The sequence below is a fragment of the Xenopus laevis genome, chromosome 2L (assembly GCF_017654675.1).
Source record: "Xenopus laevis strain J_2021 chromosome 2L, Xenopus_laevis_v10.1, whole genome shotgun sequence".
In the NCBI taxonomy this organism is placed as follows: Eukaryota; Metazoa; Chordata; class Amphibia; order Anura; family Pipidae; genus Xenopus; species Xenopus laevis.
Window position 1 is genome coordinate 165327295 of NC_054373.1, and position 23351 is coordinate 165350645.

The 23351-nt window shown below is 40.4% G+C and overlaps 1 protein-coding gene across 1 annotated transcript in view; it reads right to left on the reverse strand.

Moving 5' to 3' along the window:
* The window catches only part of wasf3.L (WAS protein family member 3 L homeolog), a 48277-nt gene that overhangs the window by 3347 nt on the left and 21579 nt on the right, over positions 1–23351 (reverse strand). Inside the window, exons 2-7 of the mRNA XM_018247716.2 lie at positions 16842–16984; positions 13698–13832; positions 8583–8736; positions 6396–6513; positions 3128–3303; positions 680–943 (exon numbers count right to left, since the gene is read on the reverse strand). Of these exons, the coding sequence (XP_018103205.1) occupies positions 680–943; positions 3128–3303; positions 6396–6513; positions 8583–8736; positions 13698–13832; positions 16842–16974 (980 nt within the window). The 5' untranslated portion in view covers positions 16975–16984. The remainder of the gene's footprint in view (positions 1–679; positions 944–3127; positions 3304–6395; positions 6514–8582; positions 8737–13697; positions 13833–16841; positions 16985–23351) is intronic.

The window sequence follows — 23351 nt, forward strand, 5'->3', positions numbered from 1 at the left end:
GGGATGGACATCAGGTCCCCCATTCTGGTGCACAAACAAGATTCAGAGATGATACAAGACTTGCCTTAATAACAGTGTCCACAAAATGGCTCCTGCCTGCTTGTTATAATTATGAATTCCCAGACGGAAGGAAACAAGATTCAAATAATTGATATAGTGTAATTAAAATTAATTTTGCTTGACTAATGTGATAAAATAGGATTTGGAGTAATTTTTTTGTGTGACTGGTCCACTTTAATGTATGAAGATCTAAATTACAGAAAGATTTTTTTATTTGGATAACCCCCAAATCCAAAGCATTCTGGATAGCAGGTCCCATACCTGTAGTAAACTGTAAAGCTGCAGTTTGGAAAACAATAGGGATGCACCAAATCCACTATTTTGGATTCGGCTGAACCCCCGAATACTTCGTGAAAAATTCGGTGGAATACTGAACCGAATCCTAATTTGCATATGCAAATAAGGGGTGGGAAGTGAACACTTTTTTTACTTCCTTGTTTTGTGACAAAAAGTCACGCGATTTCCCTCCCCGCCTCTAATTTGCACATGCAAATTAGGATTCGGTTCGGCGGGGCCGAAGGATTTGGCCGAATCCAAATCCTGCTGAAAAAGCCCGAATCCTGGATTCAGTGCATCCCTAGAAAACAATAACTATGTACGGTTGCAGCGTGCAACTTACCTGCCATCAGCCGATACAATAGGGATTGGGCTGGTCCCATCTACAGCTGCTGGTGGGGGTGGAGGAGGCTGCTGGGGTCTGTTTAAAGTGCCATGTCTCAGAGTGCCAGAGGCAGATCTATAGTCATGATCACTGGTTTGGCCAGTGCCAATGTGATGCTGAGGCTCTACTGATCCCGCATAGGTCGGAGTCATGGGGTGATGATGGATGGAGTGGTTAGGAGTTGCTGGATAGGAGTATTCCGTAACATCCGATATATGAGACCTTTGAGGACAGAAAAAAAAAAAGAATGCTTATTGTTTGGCATATAGTGACCAGATCAGATCTGCTGAATCACACACATTCATTACTTTATTCCCACAGACATTGTTTAAAGGAGAAATCAACCTGTGGGGAAAAAACCCTGTACCCCCACCCCTGGTAGCCCTCCCTGCACCCCCCCAGGCTAACTACCCCCCCTGGGGAGATGCCCCATACTTAACCCTAGGCGCAGATTCTTCCAGTGAAGTTCCATGCATCCATCTTCCGGCTCCTCTGTAAGCTGACAGAGATCGGTATTTCTGCACATGCGCAGTTGGAGCAGTTTGCCGGTTTGCGACAACTGCGCATGCGCGGAATTACACGGAAATTGCTGATGTCTCAGTCAGTTTACAGAGGAGCCGGAAGATGGATGTGTGGAACTTCACTGAAAGAATCTGCGCCCGGCGACAATCTCCCCGAACTGGCCTTCCCCTACCTTTTTCGCCGGCTATAATGAAAAATATAATGAACCACCCCTTTAATACATGCAATGCCAAAATCTAGGCCTTAAAGGCAAGAATTCCCAAACAGGTTTTAGTTGTAACAGTTAAAGCATATAACTTATTCTGGAACCATACAGTGCTTATAATGGGGAAATGTGACAAATCCTGATGAGCATCGCTGAGTACCAACAACTTTTCTATTATCTAACTAAAGAAGTAGCTAGAAATGTTGTACATGATGTTTTGTGCTTCTGTACCAGCCCAAGGCAACCACAGCCCTTTAGCAGTAAAGATCTGTGTCTCCAAAGATGCCCCAGTAGCTCCCCATCTTCTTTTCTGCTGATTCACTGCACATGCTCTGTGCTGCTGTCACTTACTGAGCTTATATATAAATATATACACACACATACATACACACACTTTGGAGTAGGCCGAAGCGTTAGTCCTAAGCTGTTTTATCAATAAAACTTTTTTCATAATTTTAAGTCCTGTGAGTGCTGATCTTTTTTTGGATGGATGGAGATGACTTGATCATGCACCCAAGCAAATGAACAATTTATTTGAGAGTGCCGGCTCTACATTGGGGGGGGGTGTGTGTGTGTACAGCTCAACGTTGGGTGTGGGTGTGTGTGTATATGTGTGTATTCTAGGCAAAAGGAGCCCCCCTATAAGATTGGATCATTCATTTGACACCCAACTCTTGAATGAAGAGACAATGAAGAGAAACAGATGCTGAGAGAGGACTAGTAATTATAAGCTTGATTATATCAGATACAGTAGTGGATTTATAATTGATTGTATTTCAGTATGCTGAAGCTTATATTAAATTTTCATTTTCGCAATAATTCCCCTTTAATGATATGAAGCTTCCTCTTTAATAGACATTACACTGCCAACGTCCAGGCTGACATAAGTGTTACATTTCGTCAGAGAATATTGAAGTGTTAAGATATAAAATGATGCTCATCTACAAACCAAACTCTACCATATTTATGAAAAGCGATATATTTCAAGAATGTGGTAGACCTAAGTAACTGAGCATGAGATGGGCATCACCTGCACTTCACAGAGTGTAACACAGCTACAGAGTGTAACACAGCTACAGAGTGTAACACAGCTACAGAGTGTAACACAGCTACAGAGTGTAACACAGCTACAGAGTGTAACACAGCTACAGAGTGTAACACAGCTACAGAGTGTAACATGACTAAAGCTACAGAGTGTAACACAGCTACAGAGTGTAACACAGCTACAGAGTGTAACACAGCTACAGAGTGTAACACAGCTACAGAGTGTAACACAGCTACAGAGTGTAACACAGCTACAGAGTGTAACACAGCTACAGAGTGTAACATGACTAAAGCTACAGAGTGTAACACAGCTACAGAGTATAAAACAGCTACAGAGTGTAACACAGCTACAGAGTGTAACACAGCTACAGAGTGTAACACAGCTACAGAGTGTAACACAGCTACAGAGTGTAACACAGCTACAGAGTGTAACACAGCTACAGAGTGTAACACAGCTACAGAGTGTAACACAGCTACAGAGTGTAACATGACTAAAGCTACAGAGTGTAACACAGCTACAGAGTATAAAACAGCTACAGAGTGTAACACAGCTACAGAGTGTAACACAACTAAAGCTACAGAGTGTAATACAGTAGTTGTGTTGCAAAGAAGAGACAGTGGGACATTGCACAGACCTAGTATCAGGGGACAGAGATCCCTCGGAAGATGCTACTTGGAACACATTTGGAGACGACCTGTTGTCGGGTCGAAGCTCTTTGTCGTACGCCATTATGTTCCACTCTTGACGCCTGTTTCTGGCTTTCCGAACCTTTTTCACTTCCCGGGTCGTGCCGTCTACTCGCTTCTGTTCCTGATGTGCAAAGAGAAGAACAGAGTCATGCAACAGGCAGAGAGAAAGACATTGTTCATTAGGGAGTGGGAAGCAAAGGCCTAAAGTATAAACTGACAGAAATGCCAAGTACAGGTATGGGACCTGTTATACAGAATGCTCAGGACCTGGGGTTTTCCGGATAAGTGATATTTCCGTATTTTAATCATACCTTAAAGGAGAAGGAAAGCTACAGAAGCAGTTTATTGCCAAAAGATTAGCCACAATAGTGCAAGCTATCAGACTATATTTATTCTGCAGAATGCTTTACCATACCTGAGTAAACAGCTCTAGAAGCTCTCTGTTTGTTTAGGATAGCAGCTGCCATATTAGCTTGGTGTGACATCACTTCCTGCCTGAGTCTCTCCCTGCTCACTTATAGCTCTGGGCTCAGATTACAGCAGGGAGGGGAGGAGGAGCAAACTGAGCATGCTCAAGCCCTATTCCTGGAGGTTTAAGCTGAAAACAGGAAGTCTGATACAGAAGCCCATGTGTACACAATAGAAGGAAAGAAATTCTGTGTTTATTGTGACAGAGGACTCAGAGCAGCATTACTTTGAGGGTTTACTGGTGTACTTATATAGACCTTTTTGATAAGGCTTACTTAATTTTAGCCTTTCCTTCTCCTTTAAGTCTACTAGAAAATCATGTAAACATTAAATAAACCCAATAGGTTGGTTTTACTTCCAATAAGGATTAATGATAGGTTAGTTCGGATCAAGTACAAGGTACTGTTTTATTATTAAAGACAACAATCCTCTTTAGAACTATTGATATTATAGATTATTTGGTTATAATGGAGTCTATGGGAGGCAGCCTTTCCTTAATTCAGAGCTTTCTGGATAACGGGTTTCCAGGTAATGGATCCCATACCTGCACCTTGCACAAATCACAGGCAGTTATATTAGTCATTACAATTATCTAGCGTAACACAAATGTCAGGAAACAAACATTCAAGGTACGTTTTAAAGCAACACACTTCACAATCAGTGTCAAACAACTACAACTCCAAGCAGTCACTGAAAGGCTGCAGAAGTGGGTGGGTGCCGGGAGCTATAATTCTGCAAGAGCTGATGATGATATCCCTGTACATACACAAAACCAAGTCCCAACCATAAAAAAAGTAAACGTTGGTAGTTTATAGATGTATTATATGAAGAAATAATTTGTTCACAATGAATAAAATCACAACAAATGATACATCCCTTGAGGCACACTTAAAGGTTGTGGAATGCACTGCCGGGTGATGTTGGGATACTGATTCAGTTAATGACTATAAGAATGGCTTGGATGATTTCTTGGACAGACATAATATCAAAGGCTATTGTGATACTAAACTCTATAGTTAATATATGAGTAGATATAGTTTATGTGAGTGTATGGAGGGGTCAGTGTGAGTGTGTCTATGTATGTGCTCTGGGTTTCATTTGAAGGGGTTGAACTTGATGGACTTTGGTCTTTTTTCAGCCCGATTTAACCACGTAACTAATTGTAAATAGTATAGTATAGTGTTAAAACGGCACAAATCACAAAAAAACGTTGCTTCTACTTTCATTTATAGGAGCAAAAAACCTGCAGTTGTATTCAATAATATTTATATGGTAATCATAATTCTTACTACAAATTTACACTATAAGACTTATATTCAATAATAATGGCTACACAGGGGCCAGGTATTGGCATATCAGTATATTTAAATAGTGTGACTGTGTGTGTGGCTGCCAAACTGCAGGATGGTTGGTTAGACTGGTACCTGGAATTAAAAACAGCAATTCAATTCTAGGTGCCCCTCTCCTAAACTGAGTCATTTCACCAGAAATCCCAATTCTTCACACTGTGACTCTCCAGCTGTTGCTGAACTAAAATGTCACATCACATCGCAGCTGAAGCTTAGCAACCGTGGCAGAGCCATAGGCTGAATATTCTGTTTATGCAGGTTGCTTCTTTTCATTGTCCTGATGTATTATACTATACTAAATACTGGTATGGGATTGTAATCCAGAAACCTGTTATCCAGGAAGCTCCGAATTATGGAAAGGCCATCTCCCATACACTTAATTTTATCTAAATAATCCAATTTTTTTAAATGATTTCCTTTTGCTCTGTAATAATAAAACAGTAGCTTGTACTTGATCCTAACCAAGTGTCAGGAGAGCCCCATGGCGATCCTGTCTCTGGCGGCGTCGGATCCAAAATGGCGGCGCCCGTGACCCGCGTGTGTCGACACCGGCGTAATGACGTCACGCGGCTGGCATGAAATTTAAAGATAAAAGCTCTTCCAGGTCACGGGTTCAATGCCCGATTATAGGATTTGTTTTGTGCATTCCTGGGTGCTTTATAATTCATGTAATATTGATTCTTGGACTTCTGACCCTGCCTGAATCCTTGACCTTGCTACTATTCTGCCTGCCTATTGAACTCTGGCTGGATATTGACTATGTTTAATCCCTATTTTGTATCACGAACTTGGACTTTAACACTAAGCTTTCTCCTTGGTCCGGACTACTCCCGCTGGGAGCCTATAGGCCCCCGACACTAAGATATAATTCATCCTTATTGGAAGCAAAACCAGCCTATTGGGTTTATTTAATGTTTTAACGGTTTTCTAGTAGAATTAAGGTATAAGGAAAGATCCGTTAACCAGAAAACCCCAGGTCCCGAGCATTCTGGGTAACAGGTCCCACACCTGTATATGAATAGAGCGAAGCATTGAATGTAATAACTAGAGTTCTAATGAAACCTAGCCGGCAGACCTAAGAGAGAGCAGGGTAGCTGTTTAGGTTATAATGCATCCCTCCACATGAAATAATATCAGTTCATGCCAAGTTACATACACAGCATGCACGGCCAGTGAACTAAAAACAAAGACGGCAGCCAAAAATGTCTAAAAATCTAACTGGACGTCGCTAGGCAACTAATACTACATTAATAGCGGGTGTAGAACTGGGCAGAAGCGTACCATTCGGTTACACAGTAGGTCTGGTTTTTCGTGCTACTGCGACATATGTTGGAAATTTAGTAGGTGATTTTTTTTTTTATTTTCTGCTTTTTATAACGGTTACAGTAACTATTACCTTCTGTCTTCTTTTCTCTTTCCTTTTATCCTCTGTGTCCTGCAGCATCTTTTCCTTCCAGAGGTCAAAGAAGTAAGATGGATCAGTGTAGAACTTCAAGCTGTCCTTTTTGTCGTCTCTGAAAAGATGCAGGTGAACACGCTGAGATACACACAAACAGATATATACATTTATATATAGTATATACACAGGTATAGGATCTGTTATCCGGAAACCCCTAATCCATTAAACTCAGAATTAAGGAAAGGCTGCCTCCCGTAGACTCAATTTTATCCAAATAATCCAAATTTTTAAATATGATTTCCTTTTTTCCTTTTCCAAAATAGTGTGTTGTACTTGATCCAAACTAAGATAGAATTAATCCTTATTGAAGGCAAAACCAACCTATTGTGTTTATTTCATGTTTATATGATTTTCTAGTAAACTTAAGTCGTGACAGTCCGAATTATGAAAAGTTCAATTAAGCCAGAAAACCCCAGGTCCCGAGCATTCTGGATAACAGGTCCTATACCTGTATTGTGTATGGGATAATTCCAATTGGTCAGATACCATAAAGGATATATATATATATATATATATATATATATATATATATTATACAAGCTCGGTGCCATAAAGGGGCAGATTTATTAGGGTTCGAATTCTCGAGTTTGTTTCTTGGTCAAAACTCACATTTTCGAGTTGAAAAAAATCCAAACTCGAATTAGAATCCAGGAATTATCAGACCTCGGCCCTAGAAATAGCTCTAATTCGATACTTCGCCATCTAAAACCTGCCGAGGTCATGTAGAAGTCAATGGCAGAGGTCCTTTGAACCATTTGAAGATGTTAATAGCCTTTGAGTACATTATAGACATTCAAGTTTTTCATAAATAAGCTCCCACTCGAGTTGTGAGTACATTCAAGTTTATAAGAGTAAAAAAAAAACTCAAACTCTAAAATTCCTAAAAAAAAAAAAAAGCTTTGAGTGGAGTTTATTTGGTAAATAAGGAAAAGCACATGCCTGCTATGAATCACACTGAGCTGGAGGCAGTGAAATGCTTCCATAGGCCCGAGTACTGGTTTTATTTTTCATTAGCCTATGGAAGGATCACGCTGCCCCCCAGGAAAATAGAGCAGTTCTCTGGGTTGGGGGTGGCTGTAGGGGACTTTTGCCTATACTGATTTTTGTGCTGAAACTCTTTAAAGGAGAAGGAAAGCTACGGAGGCATTTTATTGGCAATAGATTAGCTGCAATAGTGCAAGCTAGAATGCTATATTTATTCTGTAGAGTAAAAGGCTCTAGAAACTCTGTGTCTTTAGGATAGCAGCTGCAGTTTTAGCTTGGTGTGACTTCACTGGCTGCTCACTTATAGCTCTGGGCTCAGATTACAGCAGTAAAGAGTGGGGAAGAGGAGCAAACTGAGCATGCTCAAGCCCTAGCCCTGGAGGTTTAAGCTGAAAACAGGAAGTCTGATACAGAAGCCCATGAGTACACAATAGAAGGAAAGAAATGCTGTGTTTCTTTTGACAGAGGACTCAGAGCAGCATTACTTTGAGGGTTTACTGGTATATTTATATAGACCTTTCTGATAAGGCTTACTTAGTTTTAACCTTTCCTTCTCTTTTAAAGCAATACTGACACGTTCCCATAAAAATCAGAAGATCGTGTCCATATCTAGGAACTGCTGCATGCCTAATATTTTCATCTAAAAGCCCCCTCAAAGCCGCCCCCAGCCTCGAACCTTCGTTAACCCGACCCTCTGACACTGCTAAATGATCTTTTGTGTTATTTCAGTGACGCTGGGCTGGGGGCAGCGCAATCCTTCCATAGGCTAATTACCAATGAAAACTGCAACCTATGGAAGGATTGCTCCGCCCCCTGCCCAGCGTCACTGAAGCAATGAGATCATTTAGCAGTGTCAGAGGGTCAGGTTAATGATGGTTTGGGGGGCTGGGGGGCTTTCAGTTAAAAATATTTGGCATGCAGCAGCTCCTAGATATGGACACGTGATTTTTTTGGTATCGCTTTAATAATACGGACACTTTCCTATGGAGTTTTATAGGAGTGCATCAGTGTCCCTTTAATTCTGCTCTCAGAGTCCTATAGAAAGTGATATCATAGATCTCAGTCAGCTTAGTGTGCGTTTAAATACAACAAGAAAAGATTAAAATGAAAGGTCTGTTTATGATTTGGGACAGCACTAACCTGTATCGTGAAAGTATATGGAGAGGAGGAGGTCTGTCGCACGTCTTATATATATCAATGACCGGCTTTGGGGTGCTGTTCTGCGAGACGACCTTCTGGTCCTGCGTGGTTGAACTCTTAAACGCTTTCCGCATGTTAATATCTTGCAGAGACACTATAATGAGACGCAAAGAACATGTGGCGTTCAGACTGTAATGAAAGTATTTCACACGTTTTTGTCGACCTCAGCTTTCATGTACAAATGGCAGATCAGATAATGGGTTAATCCATTCAGTAAATATGGCAAATTTTGGAATTAAATCATTTGCCCTTGGTTATTTTTTTAATGCTATTTTAGCTGACTCACAATACAATTATGCAAGGCAACCACAACCCTTTAGCAGCAAAGATCTGTGTCTGCAAAGATGCCCCAGTAGCTCCCCATCTTCTTTTCTGCTTATTCACTGCACATGCTCTGTGCTGCTGTCACTTACTGAGCTTAGGGACCGACTCAAAATATACAGTACACATAGAATAGAAATGTCACAATATAAGGCTGATTAGTAATTAATACAGATAATTACTACATGACAGCACAGAAACCAGTGCAATTAGCATCATAATTTAATAATCAGCCCTGTAGCATCAGCTTATATTACAGACCAACCTCATTTTCTGCTGGATAATTAGTGACGCCCCCTAAGCTTAGCTTCTCAACAGCTGCTCAGAGCCCACTGAACAGACACTTTCCAAGATGGTGACCCCCTGTGACAAGTTTGAAGTCCTGGATCATTGCTGCTATTGACAAGCTCAAACTTTAGGCTGGTGCAATAAGTTCAGTATATAAAACGTCATTTTTAGGGTTTAGTGATCCTTTAAGCCTATCACCCCTGCTGGGCTTCTGCAGTCCTCACATACATGGTACTATCATTTTATATCTCTCTCATGCCTGTGCACTGGCTACTTCTCAATGGTAATGGTATAGCAGTAAAATATAGTTTTGCATAATAACATTAACCACAGAGTTGAGTCATAAAACGTTTTATATTCAATGAGTAATAGTGTGCCGGGGATTTAGACAGTAACTCAGTAGACTCATTTCAAGCCAGGAGGTTAATAGATCGTGGTGCTCCTTTCAAATCCCAAGCATTAAACAAAGTGATGAATAATTCATCCCCTATTACAGCCCAATTATAATTGTTATTTTCCGGTCCAGGCAGGTGAACGGTCAAAATTATAACTGACCTTATACAAACACTAAACAATCAGAAGCGGAAAGAACGCGTCACATTATTAGAGAATAATCAATTTCCCACATTTAAATATATGTGTTTGAGGATAAACACTGCGGTTTTGCTCTCGGGTTGTCGTTACTACTGGGGATGCACCGAATCCACTATTTCGGATTCGGCTGAACCCCCGAATCCTTCGCAAAAGATTCAGCCGAATACCAAACGGAATCCTAATTTGCATATGCAAATCAGGGGCGAGAAGGGAAAACATTTTTACTTCCCTGTTTTGTGTGGAAGTCTTGCGATTTCCCTCCCCGCCCCTAATTTGCATATGCAAATTAGAATTTGGTTCGGCCTGGGCAGACGGATTCGTCCGAATCCAAATCCTGCTGAAAGGCCAAATCTCAAACCGAATCCTGCATTCGGTGCATCCCTAGTTACTACTATACGATTAGGGGTACTGTACACAGCCAGTATATAATAAGAGAGGTGCCTCCTCCTGTCAGCATCTGTTTTTCTTCATTCTGTCTTCATGCAGGAGTTGGGAGTCTGATTTTGAATGACAGTTACTACAGCCTTTGGTGGCTTATTTTGCCTATAAGATTTCTGAGAGATCACTTTATTTTTTATTTTTTTTGTGAAAGAATCGCCAGAAATCTTGTTTCTCTACATACAGGCTTTCTGCCAAAGTCAGTTATTTTGTTACGTTTTGTTTGTGCTGGTGCTGGTTATATTAGTGAGCTCTAATAAATCTACTACAAAAGGAGCCCCCCCTATAAGATATATTGGATCATTTATCTGACACCCAACTGCTGCATGAAGAGAGAGGAATAGTGAACATAAACTTGATTATTTCAGAGACAGTACAGAATTTTTAATTGATTATATTTAGAAAGCTTCTTATTTCAGTGTGATGAAGCGAATATTTATTAATATTTTAATTGATATTTTTGTTTTAGTTCCCCTTTAACTATTCACTAATAAATGAGAGAATACACCAGTAAGACTTTCTTTATCTTTTTGGATTGCATCTTCCATTCCTCCCCCATCTTCTCTGCTCTTTGGTTACCCCTTATTGAGTGTCTTCCTAAATCATCATTAAATGAGGGAAGCAGTAGGAGTCCTCTGCAGCACACAGCACTACCTACTACCAATAGACATTCCTTCCTCCTCCCTGGAGGGGCCCAACTACTATTTTCTTGGCTTGGCCACACATTGCAGTGGGGGAAGGTACATTGTGAATTATACTGTAAAATACTGACATACATCCCAACATACACCTTCCAAACTGTACTGGCTCATACATGTTCGCCTGTAAAGGTATCACACAAAAATCAGTCCCCACGGGGATTTAGCACTTTGCAGAATAAGCAGGCTCTCATTATTATAGGAGACAAGGAGGCTTCTGTGAGCCTAAGCACTTCCTTGTGAACTGCTGATTCTCTTTCTCATTGTGCTAACGAAACAAATCAACACACAAGTAAACATACAGCATGGCCCTAAACGTGATATTATATATATATATATATATATATATATATATATATATATATATATATATATATAGCATTATCAATATATTTAGGACATTGAGACATTTAGTTAAGCTACTAAAAAAATGCCTTAAGGGCAGAGACACACGCTCAGATTCAGGGAGATTAGTCACCCAGCGACAAATCTCCTTTTCTTTGGTGCGACTAATCTCCCCGAACTGCCTCCCGCCGGCTAGAACGTAAATCACCAGCAGGATGGCGATCGGTTCGATTCGCTTTCCGAAGTTGACTCACAAGGAAACTTCGGGCGACTATGAAAACAAAGCGTGCCGAGTGCCATCCCGCCAAGGATTTAGATTCTAGCCGCAGGAGGCAGTTTGAGGAGATTAGTCACCCCAAAGAAGAGACTATTTATTGCCGGGCAACTAAATCTCCCTGAATCTGAGCGTGTCTCTGCCCTAAACAAAACAGCCTCATTGCATCCCCGCTTAATGGTTTTAAAAATTAGTGGTGAGCATAACTTCCCCTTGTTTGTTATAATTTATACAGGAGCAGTGACCAGCTCCATGTTGTAGCTCCCACCCTTCCCAGCTATAGTCAGGTGATCCCACTGGTGTCTAATAAAAGGGCAGCCAAGTTTGGGAGTTTTAACCTTGAAAGCAGCAAGAAACTTGCAGGTAAAAACTTAGTCCCTGTGTAAAAAGTATAACGAAACAATAGTATTCTTAAAGGAGAACTAAATCCTAAAAATTAATATGGTTAAAAATGACATTTTATATACTGAATTTCACCAGCCTTAAGTTTCAGCTTGTCAATAGCAGCAATGATCCAGGACTTCAGACTTGTCACAGGGGGTCACCATCTTGGAAAGTGTCTGTGACACTCACATGCTCAGTGGGCTCTGAGCAGCTGTTGAGAAGCTAAGCTTAGGGGTCGTCACTAATTATCAAGCAGAAAATAAGGTTGGTCTGTAATATAAGTTGATGCTACAGGGCTGATTATTAAATTATGATGCTAATTGCACTGGTTTCTGTGCTGCCATGTAGTAATTATCTGTATTAATCACTAATCAGCCTTATATTGTGACATTTCTATTCTATGTGTACTGTATATTGTGAGTGGGTCCCTAAGCTCAGTAAGTGGCAGCAGCACAGAGCATGTGCAGTGAATCAGCAGAAAAGAAGATGGGGAGCTACTGGGGCATCTTTGGAGACACAGATCTTTACTACTTTACTGGTTGCCTTGGGTTGGTACAGAAGCCCAGTACATAATGTACAACATTTCTAGCTACTTCTTTAGTTAGGCTTTAGTGAGTCAGATGAAAGTTGAGTGTAGGACTGGCCAGACCTGGGATGACTTTGACGTAGTTGACCATCTTAAATATATTGCATTATATATACAAACAATCCCTGTTTTGTGTAAAGGGTAAGGCATTTTTAAGTAGCTTAAGGCACAAAATGTCTCAATGTCCTAAATATATTGTTAATGGGTTGAGTGGGAACCTCTTAGGGATGCACCGAATCCAGGATTTGGTTTGGGATTCTGCCTTTTTTAGCAGGATTCGGGCGAATCCTTCTGCCTGACTGAACAAATCCGAATTTGCATATGCAAATTAGGGGCATGGAGGGAAACCACGTGAATTTTTGTCACAAAACAAGGAAGTAAAAAGTTTCCCCCTTGCCATCCCTAGTTTGCATATGCAAATTAGGATTCGGATTGGTATTCGGCCAAATCTTTCGCAAAGGATTCAGCCGAATCCAAAATAGTGGATTCGGTACATCCCTAGTATTTTGTGGTCACAGCCTCATTGCACCCACCGCCTAAATTAGTGGTAAACAACTTTCCCTTGATATATATATTAGTGATGTGCGGGTCAGGGTTTTCCTGACCCGCACCCGACCCTAACCTGCCCTGCTCCAGCCCGCGCTTCCAGGGTCCTTTTATAGACCCGCGCCGCCCCGCCGATGATGTCACAATGATGTCACAAAATGGGCAGGTCAAACAGACATGAGACTATAAAACCGGAAGTCGGAAGCCGGCATTTGAAGGTGGCGGGCGAGGAGAGCAGGAGAAGAGCGCAACCGCCCGTGAGGAGCAGTGCGAGGTTGGCACGGGTATCGGATCAGCCTGCACATCACTAATATATATATATTTGCAGACTTGTGAAGGGAAATAACTTTTGAGTTTTAAAACAAAAATAAAGGTTTTTTTTGTTTTTTTTAAAATCCCCAATTAATTGGGAGAAAGTCAGTGACAGTATGTTGTGGGCCAATTAAAGAATGCTACAGCAGGCACCTGCTCAGTTTCCTGGAACAGTGAACGCCTGCTAAGAGGCAGCAATTGTTGAATAATTAACAGCCGCCGTTGTCTCTGAGTTACTTCCAACACAGTGATTTGGTGCCGCTACCCACCCTCTTCCACTGTTGAATCCAGCTGGGTGACTTTAACAGCGAGCCGATCAATTCGATCTTGAAGAGAATTTGTTCTGATGTAGAAATTGTTCGCCTCATTAAACAGCTCGCCAAATATGTCTTCTGCGTGCTTGCCTGTCAGAGGAGAGGGGGGGAAAAAACACTGCATTTCTATCTCATCTCATTTAAAAGAAAGGTTTGAGTTTGCAAAAATAGATTAGAAAAATAATTATTTTAAAGGATTCATAGAATGGTCAATTCTAAGCAACTTTTCAATGCATTGTTAATGCATTATTATTGTTTTTATATAGGGATGCAGATTCGGTTCGGGATTTGGCCTTTTTCAGCAGAACTCTGATGAATCCTTCTGCCCAGCCGAACTGAATTTGCATATGTAAATTAGGGATGGGGAGGGAAATCGCGTGACTTTTTGTCACAAAACAAGGAAGTAAAATGTTTACCCTTCTCATCCCTAATTTGAATATGCAAATTAGGATTCGTATTCAGCAGAATCTTTCGCTAAGGATTTGGGGGTTCGGCCGAATCCAAAATAGTGATTTGCCTTTTTCTTCTGACTCTTTCCAGCTTTCAAATGAGGGTCACTAACCCCATCTAAAAACAAATGTTCTGTAAGACTACAGATTTATTGTTATTGCTACTTTTTATTACTAATGTGTCTTTTTAGGCCTCTCCTATTCATATTCCAGTCTCTTATTCAAATCAGTACATGGTTGCTAGGGTAATTTGGACCCTAGCAATTGGATTGCTGAAATTGCAAACTGAAGAGCTGCTGAATAAAACCCAAATAACTCAAAAACCACAAATAAAAAACAATTACAAATTGTCCATCATCGTACTTAATGTTAATTTAAAGGTAGACAACCCCTTTAAGCCAGAAGTTGCTTCAAACAGGAAGCTCCGCCATCAAAAGTGAATGGGGTTGAAAGCAGCGCAGACACAACAGCCCCAAAAGTGCATAAAAGATATACGTTGGCATCATTCATGCATTTGGTGGGCCAACTGATCAATTATTTGTGAGGTTAGAGTAAACTCAGTAATGCACTTTTTTGGAGACAATGTAAACATTTGTTTAAATATGGGGGTCAGTGACCCCCCCCCATTTGACAGCTGGAAACAGTCAAAAGAAGAAGGCAAGTTTTTTGAATTATTTGCCTTCTTCTTCTGACTCTTTGCAGCTTTCAATTGGGGGTCACTGACCCCACCTAAAAATAAATGTTCTGTAAGGCTACAAATGTATTGTTATTGCTACTTTTTATTACTCCTCTTTCTATTCAGTCCCTCTCCTATTCATATTCCAGTCTCTCTTTCAAATCAGTTCATGGTTGCTAGGGTCATTTGGATCCTAGCAACCAGGCTGCTAAAATCGCAAACTGGAGAGCTGCTGAATAAAAAGCTAAATAACTCAAAAACTAAAATAAAAACCAATTGTAAATATTCTCATAATATCACTCTCTGCATCATATAAAAAGTTAATTCAAAGGTGGATAACCCTTTTTCCAACAAAACACAATTTTGCAATGTCAAGCATGTGTGCAAAATCTCATGTTTTTATAAGTGGGAAAGAAGGTGAATGTTCTATCCTATTTAAATATTTGTCAATAGCTGGAGTTTCTTCCACTTGCGGACACATTAATGGGGCTTTTCAGAGCAAAGCACAGCTGCACTAGTTACAATGGCTGGAAGATTTGATGTTAAAAGAAAATCTAGACAAGCGCTTGACCATAGCACAAAATATTTTTTCTTTGAGCAAACAACTCAAAGAGACATAAACACAGACATCTAGACCTTATGTATTATTCAGGTACATGCATTGGACTTGTTATCCAGACCTCTGGATTTGGATCTTCATACCTTAAGTCTACTAGAAAATCATGTAAACATTAAAGGGATCCTGTCATCGGAAAACATGTTTTTTTCAAAACGCATCAGTTAATAGTGCTACTCCAGCAGAATTCTGCACTGCAATCTATTTCTCAAAAGAGCAAACAGATTTTTTTATATTCAATTTTGAAATCTGACATGGGGCTAGACATTTTGTCAATTTCCCAGCTGCCCCCAGTCATGTGACGTGTGCCTGCACTTTAGGAGAGAAATGCTTTCTGGCAGGCTGCTGTTTTTCCTTCTCAATGTAACTGAATGTGTCTCAGTGGGACATGGGTTTTAACTATTGAGTGTTGTTCTTAGATCTACCAGGCAGCTTTTATCTTGTGTTAGGGAGCTGTTATCTGGTTACCTTCCCATTGTTCTTTTCTTTGGCTGCTGTGGGGGGAAAAGGGAGGGGAGTGATATCACTCTAATGGTGGCCATACATGGGCAGATAAAGCTGCCGATATCGGTCGTTTGGACCGATTTGACAGCTTATCTGCCCGTGTATGGGGGCTTCCGACGGGTCTTCCCGATCGATATCTGGCCACGATATCGATCGGGAAGGTTGGATTTTTACCCGACCGACCCGTCGGAGCCGCTTGGCGCATCGTAATTCGATCGTTCGGCCATACGACCGAACTTTCGAATTACCCCCGATATAGCCATGCAGTTTAGTGGCATATCGGGGAAAGATCCGCTCGTTTGGCGATGTCGCCAAACGAGCGGATCTTGGAGTCTATGGCCACCTTAACTTGCAGTACAGTAGGAAAGAGTGATTGAAGTTTATCAGAGAACAAGTCACATGACTTGGGGCAGCTTGGAAATTGACAATATGTCTAGCCCCATGTCAGATTTCAAAATTGAATATAAAAAATCTGTTTGCTCTTTTGAGAAATGGATTTCAGTGCAGCATTCTGCTGGAGCAGCACTATTAACTGATTCATTTTGAAAAAAATTTTTTCCCCATAACAGTATCCCTTTAAATAAAGCCAATAGGCTGGTTTTGCTTCCAATAAGGATTAATTATATCTTAGTTGGGATCAAGTACAAGCTACTGTTTTATTATTACAGAGAAAAAGGAAATCATTGTTAAAACATTGTATTTCATTATAATTGAGTCTATGGGAGACGGCCATTCCGTAAATTCTGAGCTTTCTGGATAACGGGCTTCCGGATAACGGATCCCATACCTGTACTTCATTCCCGCCCACAATGACAGAGACATGCATTATGAGAGTGTACTCTGGGTATATTTACTTAGGCTACTGAGCTGTCGGATGATTGCAGCCAATGTATTGTTAGTTACACATTCCAGTTCACTAGTGATCCCATCCGGCAATGTTCCACGGCAAAGATGCCTGGGTTCGATATTCCTCTTGACCAACGGCATGGCTTTGTAACTGAAATGAGATAAAAAAAAATAACACAAGTTAAATGGAGATGGGGTAATATAACAATGATAACACACTCTATACTATACACGGCTCACCCAACAGCTAATTTATTTTGTACAACTCTCCAGGAAAGAAAGCAAATGTTACAATAAGACATACAGTGCGTGCATACTCTACCATTTAAGTGGTGGAAAAAGGGGCATTGTAAGAAATGATTAATAAAGAGAGAATAGGCCTAACTAAGTGGGTGTCAAGTTCATCTCTTCTAGCAGATAATGATCAGTTTTAACTATGAGCAACATTAGGAGATATTTCATGCACTGGCTCCGGTGTCAGAAAGTTTCCTTGTGACAAATACAAATTATATGCTGATAATTTTTATATGTATTAAATATATATATATATATATATATATATATATATATATATATATATATATATCCATCCTGTATGGTCATCCTGCATGCTTTTGAAACTCCAATAAGCTCTTAACAGCACCTTCTTGCAGAACATAAGCGAACAATATTAAAGGAGAAGGAAAGCATAAATCCTAGGGGGTGCCAAATGTTAGGGCACCACCCAAGGATTGTTATAACTTACCTGATACCCAGGGCTGGTGCTCCTGTTAGCAGAAAACCACACTAGCCTGGTGTACTAGAGAGCAATGCTCTTCTTTCCCTCAAAATCCAGCGGCCGAAGCATGTGCAGTGGAAATAATGTAAGTAATCTGTCCTTAAAGGGGATTGTTCTCCTTTAAAGGAACAGTTCAGTGTGAAAATAAAAACTGGGTAAATAGATAGGCTGTGCAAAATAAAAAATGTTTCTAATATAGTTAGTTAGCCAAAAATGTAATGTGACTGGGTGTGTAACATAATAGCCAGAACACTACTTCCTGCTTTTCAGCTCTCTAACTCTCTCTAAGTTAGTCAGCGAAGGGGGGTCAGATTCAAAAGCAACAGATATGACCCATGTGGCTCCCCCTCAAGTCTCTGATTGGTTACTGCCTGGTAACCAGTCAGTGTAACCCAAGAGAGCTAAAAAGCAGGAAGTAGTGTTCTGGCTATTATGTTACACACCCAGTCACATTACATTTTTGCCTAACTAACTATATTAGAAACAGTTTTTATTTTGCACAGCCTATCTATTTACCCAGTTTTTATTTTTACACACTGAACAATTCAAAGATAAGTTTTTGACTTATTTTGTTTTTTATTCAGCAGCTCTCCAGTTTGCAGTTTCAGCAATCTGGCTGCTAGGGTCCGAATTATCCTAGCAACCATACATTGATTTAAATAAGAGACTGGAATATGAATAGGAAAGGGTCTGAATACAAAGATAAGTAATAAAAAAAGTAGCAATAACAATAAATTTGTAGCCTTACAGAGCATTTGTTTTAAGATGGGGTCAGTGACCCCCATTTGAAAGCTAGAAAGAGTCAGTAGAAGAAGGCAAATAACTATAGAAAATAAACAATGAAGACCAATTGAAGAGTTTCTCAGAATTGTCCACTCTAGAACATCCTAAAAGGTTACGTAACGGTGAACCACCCCTTTAACTCTACAGCGAATGCACGCCGAAGCACCCACGCAGGGTATCAGGTAAGTCGTTACAATCCTTGTGGTTGCTCTAACATTTGACACCCCCCTTGGACTGATCCTTTACTTCTCCTTTAAAAAGGACAATGATTACCCAATATTTTATATAAGGCAGAAATAAAATGTAGAGTTTCAGTCCGCTCCTTGAAAGTAATAATACTTGCAGTAAAGATACTCAATTTATATATGAAAAGGCGCAACATCATATGTGGAAATGATTACGATTAAGGGTAAGTGCGTATTTTGAAAGCAGCACGTGCATAGCACTTCATTCATGTACACTGTAACAGCCGTGCTTATGTTAAACAAGGAATACGCCAAAGAGGCATGTATCAAGCGCAAGTAATGCAGTATTAGTGCTCAAGGCTAGTTTCCAAGCACAAAGCGGTTCCAGAAGCAAAGCAAAACTATTTCAGTCTTCTAGAGATCTCACACGGTGCCATCTGGAATGCACTCCATGTACGATGAGCATCATTCTCTCTAAGAAGAGGATTAGAGAGCCAGCATCTTCTTTTTGTAATAGTTTAATCTTGTTGGCGTTTGTAGGAGGAAAAATCAATAGACGTTGTGTGTGTCGAGACACAATTCAAATGGAAAGGTGAACAAAAAAGGAACTAGGACTTGTAAAGTGATCCATTTGGCTTTTATTTGTACACAAAGAAGCAGATTTATTAATTTTAAGATATACATTTTCAAAATTCGAGTTTGAGTTTTAATTTGAATTTCGAGACATCATACTCTGGCCCTTTAAGAACTTAAACCACCGTAAACCAGCCGAATTACTGTATAAGTCAATGGGAGAGGTCTAGGGATCAATTTGGTGATGTTTGCAGCCTTTCGGAGAAAAAAACTGGAAACCAGTTCTTCTAATTCGAATCGAATTCGATTAAAATTTTATGTTGTTTGCTTACACCAAACAATATTTACTTATTTAGCAAGGGTATGTTTTTATTTGTACACAAAGAAGCAGATTTATTCATTTTAAGATATAAATTTTCAAAATTCGAGTTTGAGTTTTAATTTGAATTTCGAGACATCATACTCTGGCCCTTTAAGAACTTAAACCACCGTAAACCTGCCGAATTACTGTATAAGTCAATGGGAGAGGTCTAGGGATCAATTTGGTGATGTTTGCAGACTTTCGGAGAGAAAAAACTGGAATCCAGTTTTTTTTAATTTGACTCGAGTTTTTGTAATTTGAATCGAATTTGATTAAAATTTTATGTTGTTTGCTTACACCAAACAACATTTACTTATTTAGCAAGGGTATGATCTTCCATATTCAGGATTATGACCTGTAGCCTGCACAGCTCCACCTCTATCCCATTCCATATTGTGTGGGCAAGGATGATTCAGAGAAAAGCAGGGGTACTACTTGGTTTGTGTTCAGTAGATGCAAAAAAATGGAACACCGAAGAAGCCGGTTTAGAATTGTAAAAAGGTCAACATATTTTTTTTTAAAAAAAAAAAGGTCAAAAATGTTTTTTATGAACATTAAAATCTCCAACATGACAGCAGCATATCACAGAAGTTGGCTGCCCGCTTGACGCGTTTCGTGGCACCCTGCCACTTCATCAGAAGCTGTCGGCAGCCTACCTCCACCTCATCCATTGATCACATTAATGGTATTAAAGCAGTTAGGTTTTGGTTGAACACAGAAAATGTTTTACTGAGCCACAATCTATGTTTCAGCTAGAAATTATTGAGTTTTTACTCAGAACTAACGTTTGATGGACACTACTATCTACGAAAGTGTGGGGCCTCGTTTGCCCCCACCTATGCTATGGGATGGTTTGAGTGGCTCCACATTTTTGATAGTTAATCCACATAGAGGTAGGATAGTTTAGATTACACTCTGCGAGCGCACATCCATCTAGTCGCCTGAGAGGTGTCCCAGTGGGACAATTCATACGGCTAAGGAGGATTTGTTCTTCCCGAGATAATTTTCATTCACAAGCTATGCAATTATGGGACCTTTGTGGACTCTATTGTCCACTAAGAATAAAGGTGGCCATAGACGCACAGATAATATTGTACAAAACTAATTTTCGTACAATATTCAGTGCGTGTATGGTGGGAAAAGAGCCGACCGATATCGGCAGAAGACTTGAATATCGGTCGGCTCGTTGATCGGGTTGGACAGAAAATTTTGATCGGGTGCCTTTGGAGACACCCAAACATCAGCCATTGTTAGTGCTGAATCATCAGATACAGGTAGAATTCTATTGTTTCTACCTGTATATCTGACGATTCAGCTCTACACGTGTGTATTGAAACGAATGATCTTTCTTGGAAAGATCTTTTCCAAGAAAGATTGTTATTGTTATGTCTATGGACACCTTAACCAATGTAAGGAAGTAACCATGGTAGTGGGATGTTACAACTCCCCTGTACAGTTTTGTACAACTTACGACAAAGAGAAGTGGTCTACCCAACGCAGTGTAAGGAGATATTGGGGAGTGTTACTCCAAGATCCCTGTTGGCCAAGGTTCTTGACACACGACCAACTTTTGTGTTAAAGAAAAATAGATGTTTGGCATCATGGGTGTCTAGGAGTCAATATAGTTCAAGGAATCTGGGGGCAGCCAAGCCCTGGTTAAGATATAAAGATAATTACAAATGTGGTAGATCAAGGTGTAAATCATGCCAATTTCTGAAGATATCTAAAGAATTTAAGGCTACCCATACTGAGAAAATCTATGTGATTAATAAATATTTCAACTACACATCGAAGGGAGTGGTCTATCTGGTGACATGTTCGTGTGGCTCTCAGTATGTTGGAAAGAGCGTGAGAAAAGTAGGGACACGTATTTTTTGGAACATATCTAAGATTTGGGCAGGAAGTATTTCAAATCCGCAGTGGCTAAGCATATTCAGGAAAAACATGAGGGAGTGATCAATATACAATTTCAAATTATAGACGAACCAAAGTTTGATGTACGGAGAGGAGATTTTAATAGAACATTTATGTTGAAAGAAGCGTACTGGATTCATCAGTTGAAAACTACTGGGGGTATGAACCGAGAATGGGAGGGGTCATGTTTTTATTGAATGTGCCTTTGTGCTGGTTTAAGTGAGCGTTTCACCCCTTTCTTCTTTTTTCTTTTCCCCCTCCCCTTCTTCTTCCTTTTTCCCCCCTCAATTTAGGGCATGTGTGTTGTATGTCCACTGTATCCGGTTTCCCTGGTGTCTATTTATGATATCTACACTACTGCCGTGTTTTATAAATATTAGCGTTACATTGTATTATTGGCAGGATTTAATATGGGGATAGTGTTGCTAGCTTAATGTACACTTGAGATTTGGGGACAATGTTGCTAGTTTAAAGGACACTGGAGTCACTTCATTATATAGGCATTTGCTACATGATTTGTATAATTTTACCCACTTCATAGGGTTAGGGGCAAATTTTCCTAGGGTCGAATATCGAGGGTTAATTAACCCTCGATATTCGACTGCCAAATTGAAATCCTTCGACTTCGAATATCGAAGTATTTAGCGCTATTCCTACGATTGAACGATCGAAGGAATAATCGTTCGATCAAACGATTAAAACCTTCGAAACAAACGATTCGAAGGATTTTAATCCATCGATCGAAGGATTATCCTTCAATCAGAAAATTGTTAGGAAGCCTATGGGGACCTTCCCCATAGGCTAACATTGGCCTCAGTAGGTTTTAGGTGGCGAGCTAGGGGGTCAAAGTATTTTTTAAAGAGACAGTACTTCGACTATCGAATGGTTGAATAGTCGAACGATTTTTAGTTCGAATCGTTCGAATCGAAGTAGCCCATTTGATGGTCGAAGTAGCCAAAAAAAAACATTCGAAATCCGAAGTTTTTTTCCTCTATTCCTTCACTCGAGCTAAGTAAATAGGCCCCCTATTGTTGAATGCGGTTGGTGGGGGTAGTGCACATTTAAGGGAGGTGGAGGTAGGCTGCCGACAGCTTCTGATGAAGTGGCGGGGTGTCAAACGGGCAGCCAAGTTCTGTGATATGCTGCTGTAATGTTGGAGATTTTAATGTTCATTAAATACATTTTTGACCTTTTTACAGTTTTTAACGGGCTTCTTCGGTGCACCATTTTTTGCATCTACTCATGACATGAACTCACTGCATGAGATGGCGGTGGATGTGTCGCACGCTGAAGCCTGTGAATGTCCGGTAAGTGCTCCCACAAGTGCTGGACTTTGGTTTGTGCTCAGCCCTGTAGAATGGGATCATTAGGGAATTCTAGACTAAATACCTCCTGCGCCATTGGGAGGAGTGATGGGGATCAAGTGTAAAACAAGCTCACACCGCACTCTGTACAAGAAAGGTGAAAGAGATAGGGCCAAGGGAATCAGCCACCTCCCTGTTAAAAGGTCTAAAGGTCATTATTCCATTCTAATTCTACTAGATCTCTCTGCAGCCTTTGACACAGTTGACCACACACTCCTCCTTGACATTCTACACTCAGCTGGCATTCGGGACACTGCTCTTTCATGGTTTACATCTTATCTGTCTGACCGTTCCTTTAAAGTTTCCTTCTCTAACTCTACTTCTACTACTTTCCCACTCTCTGTTGGAGTTCCGCAAGGCTCTGTTCTTGGCCCCCTGCTGTTCTCGCTCTATACAACTTCACTAGGAAAACTCATTCAGTCATTTGGACTTCAGTATCACCTTTATGCTGATGACACCCAACTCTACTTGTCTACTCCTGATCTTTCTAATTCTGTCCTTTCCCAAGTCACAGACTGTCTTTCTGCTGTCTCCTCCTGGATGTCACAGCGCCACCTGAA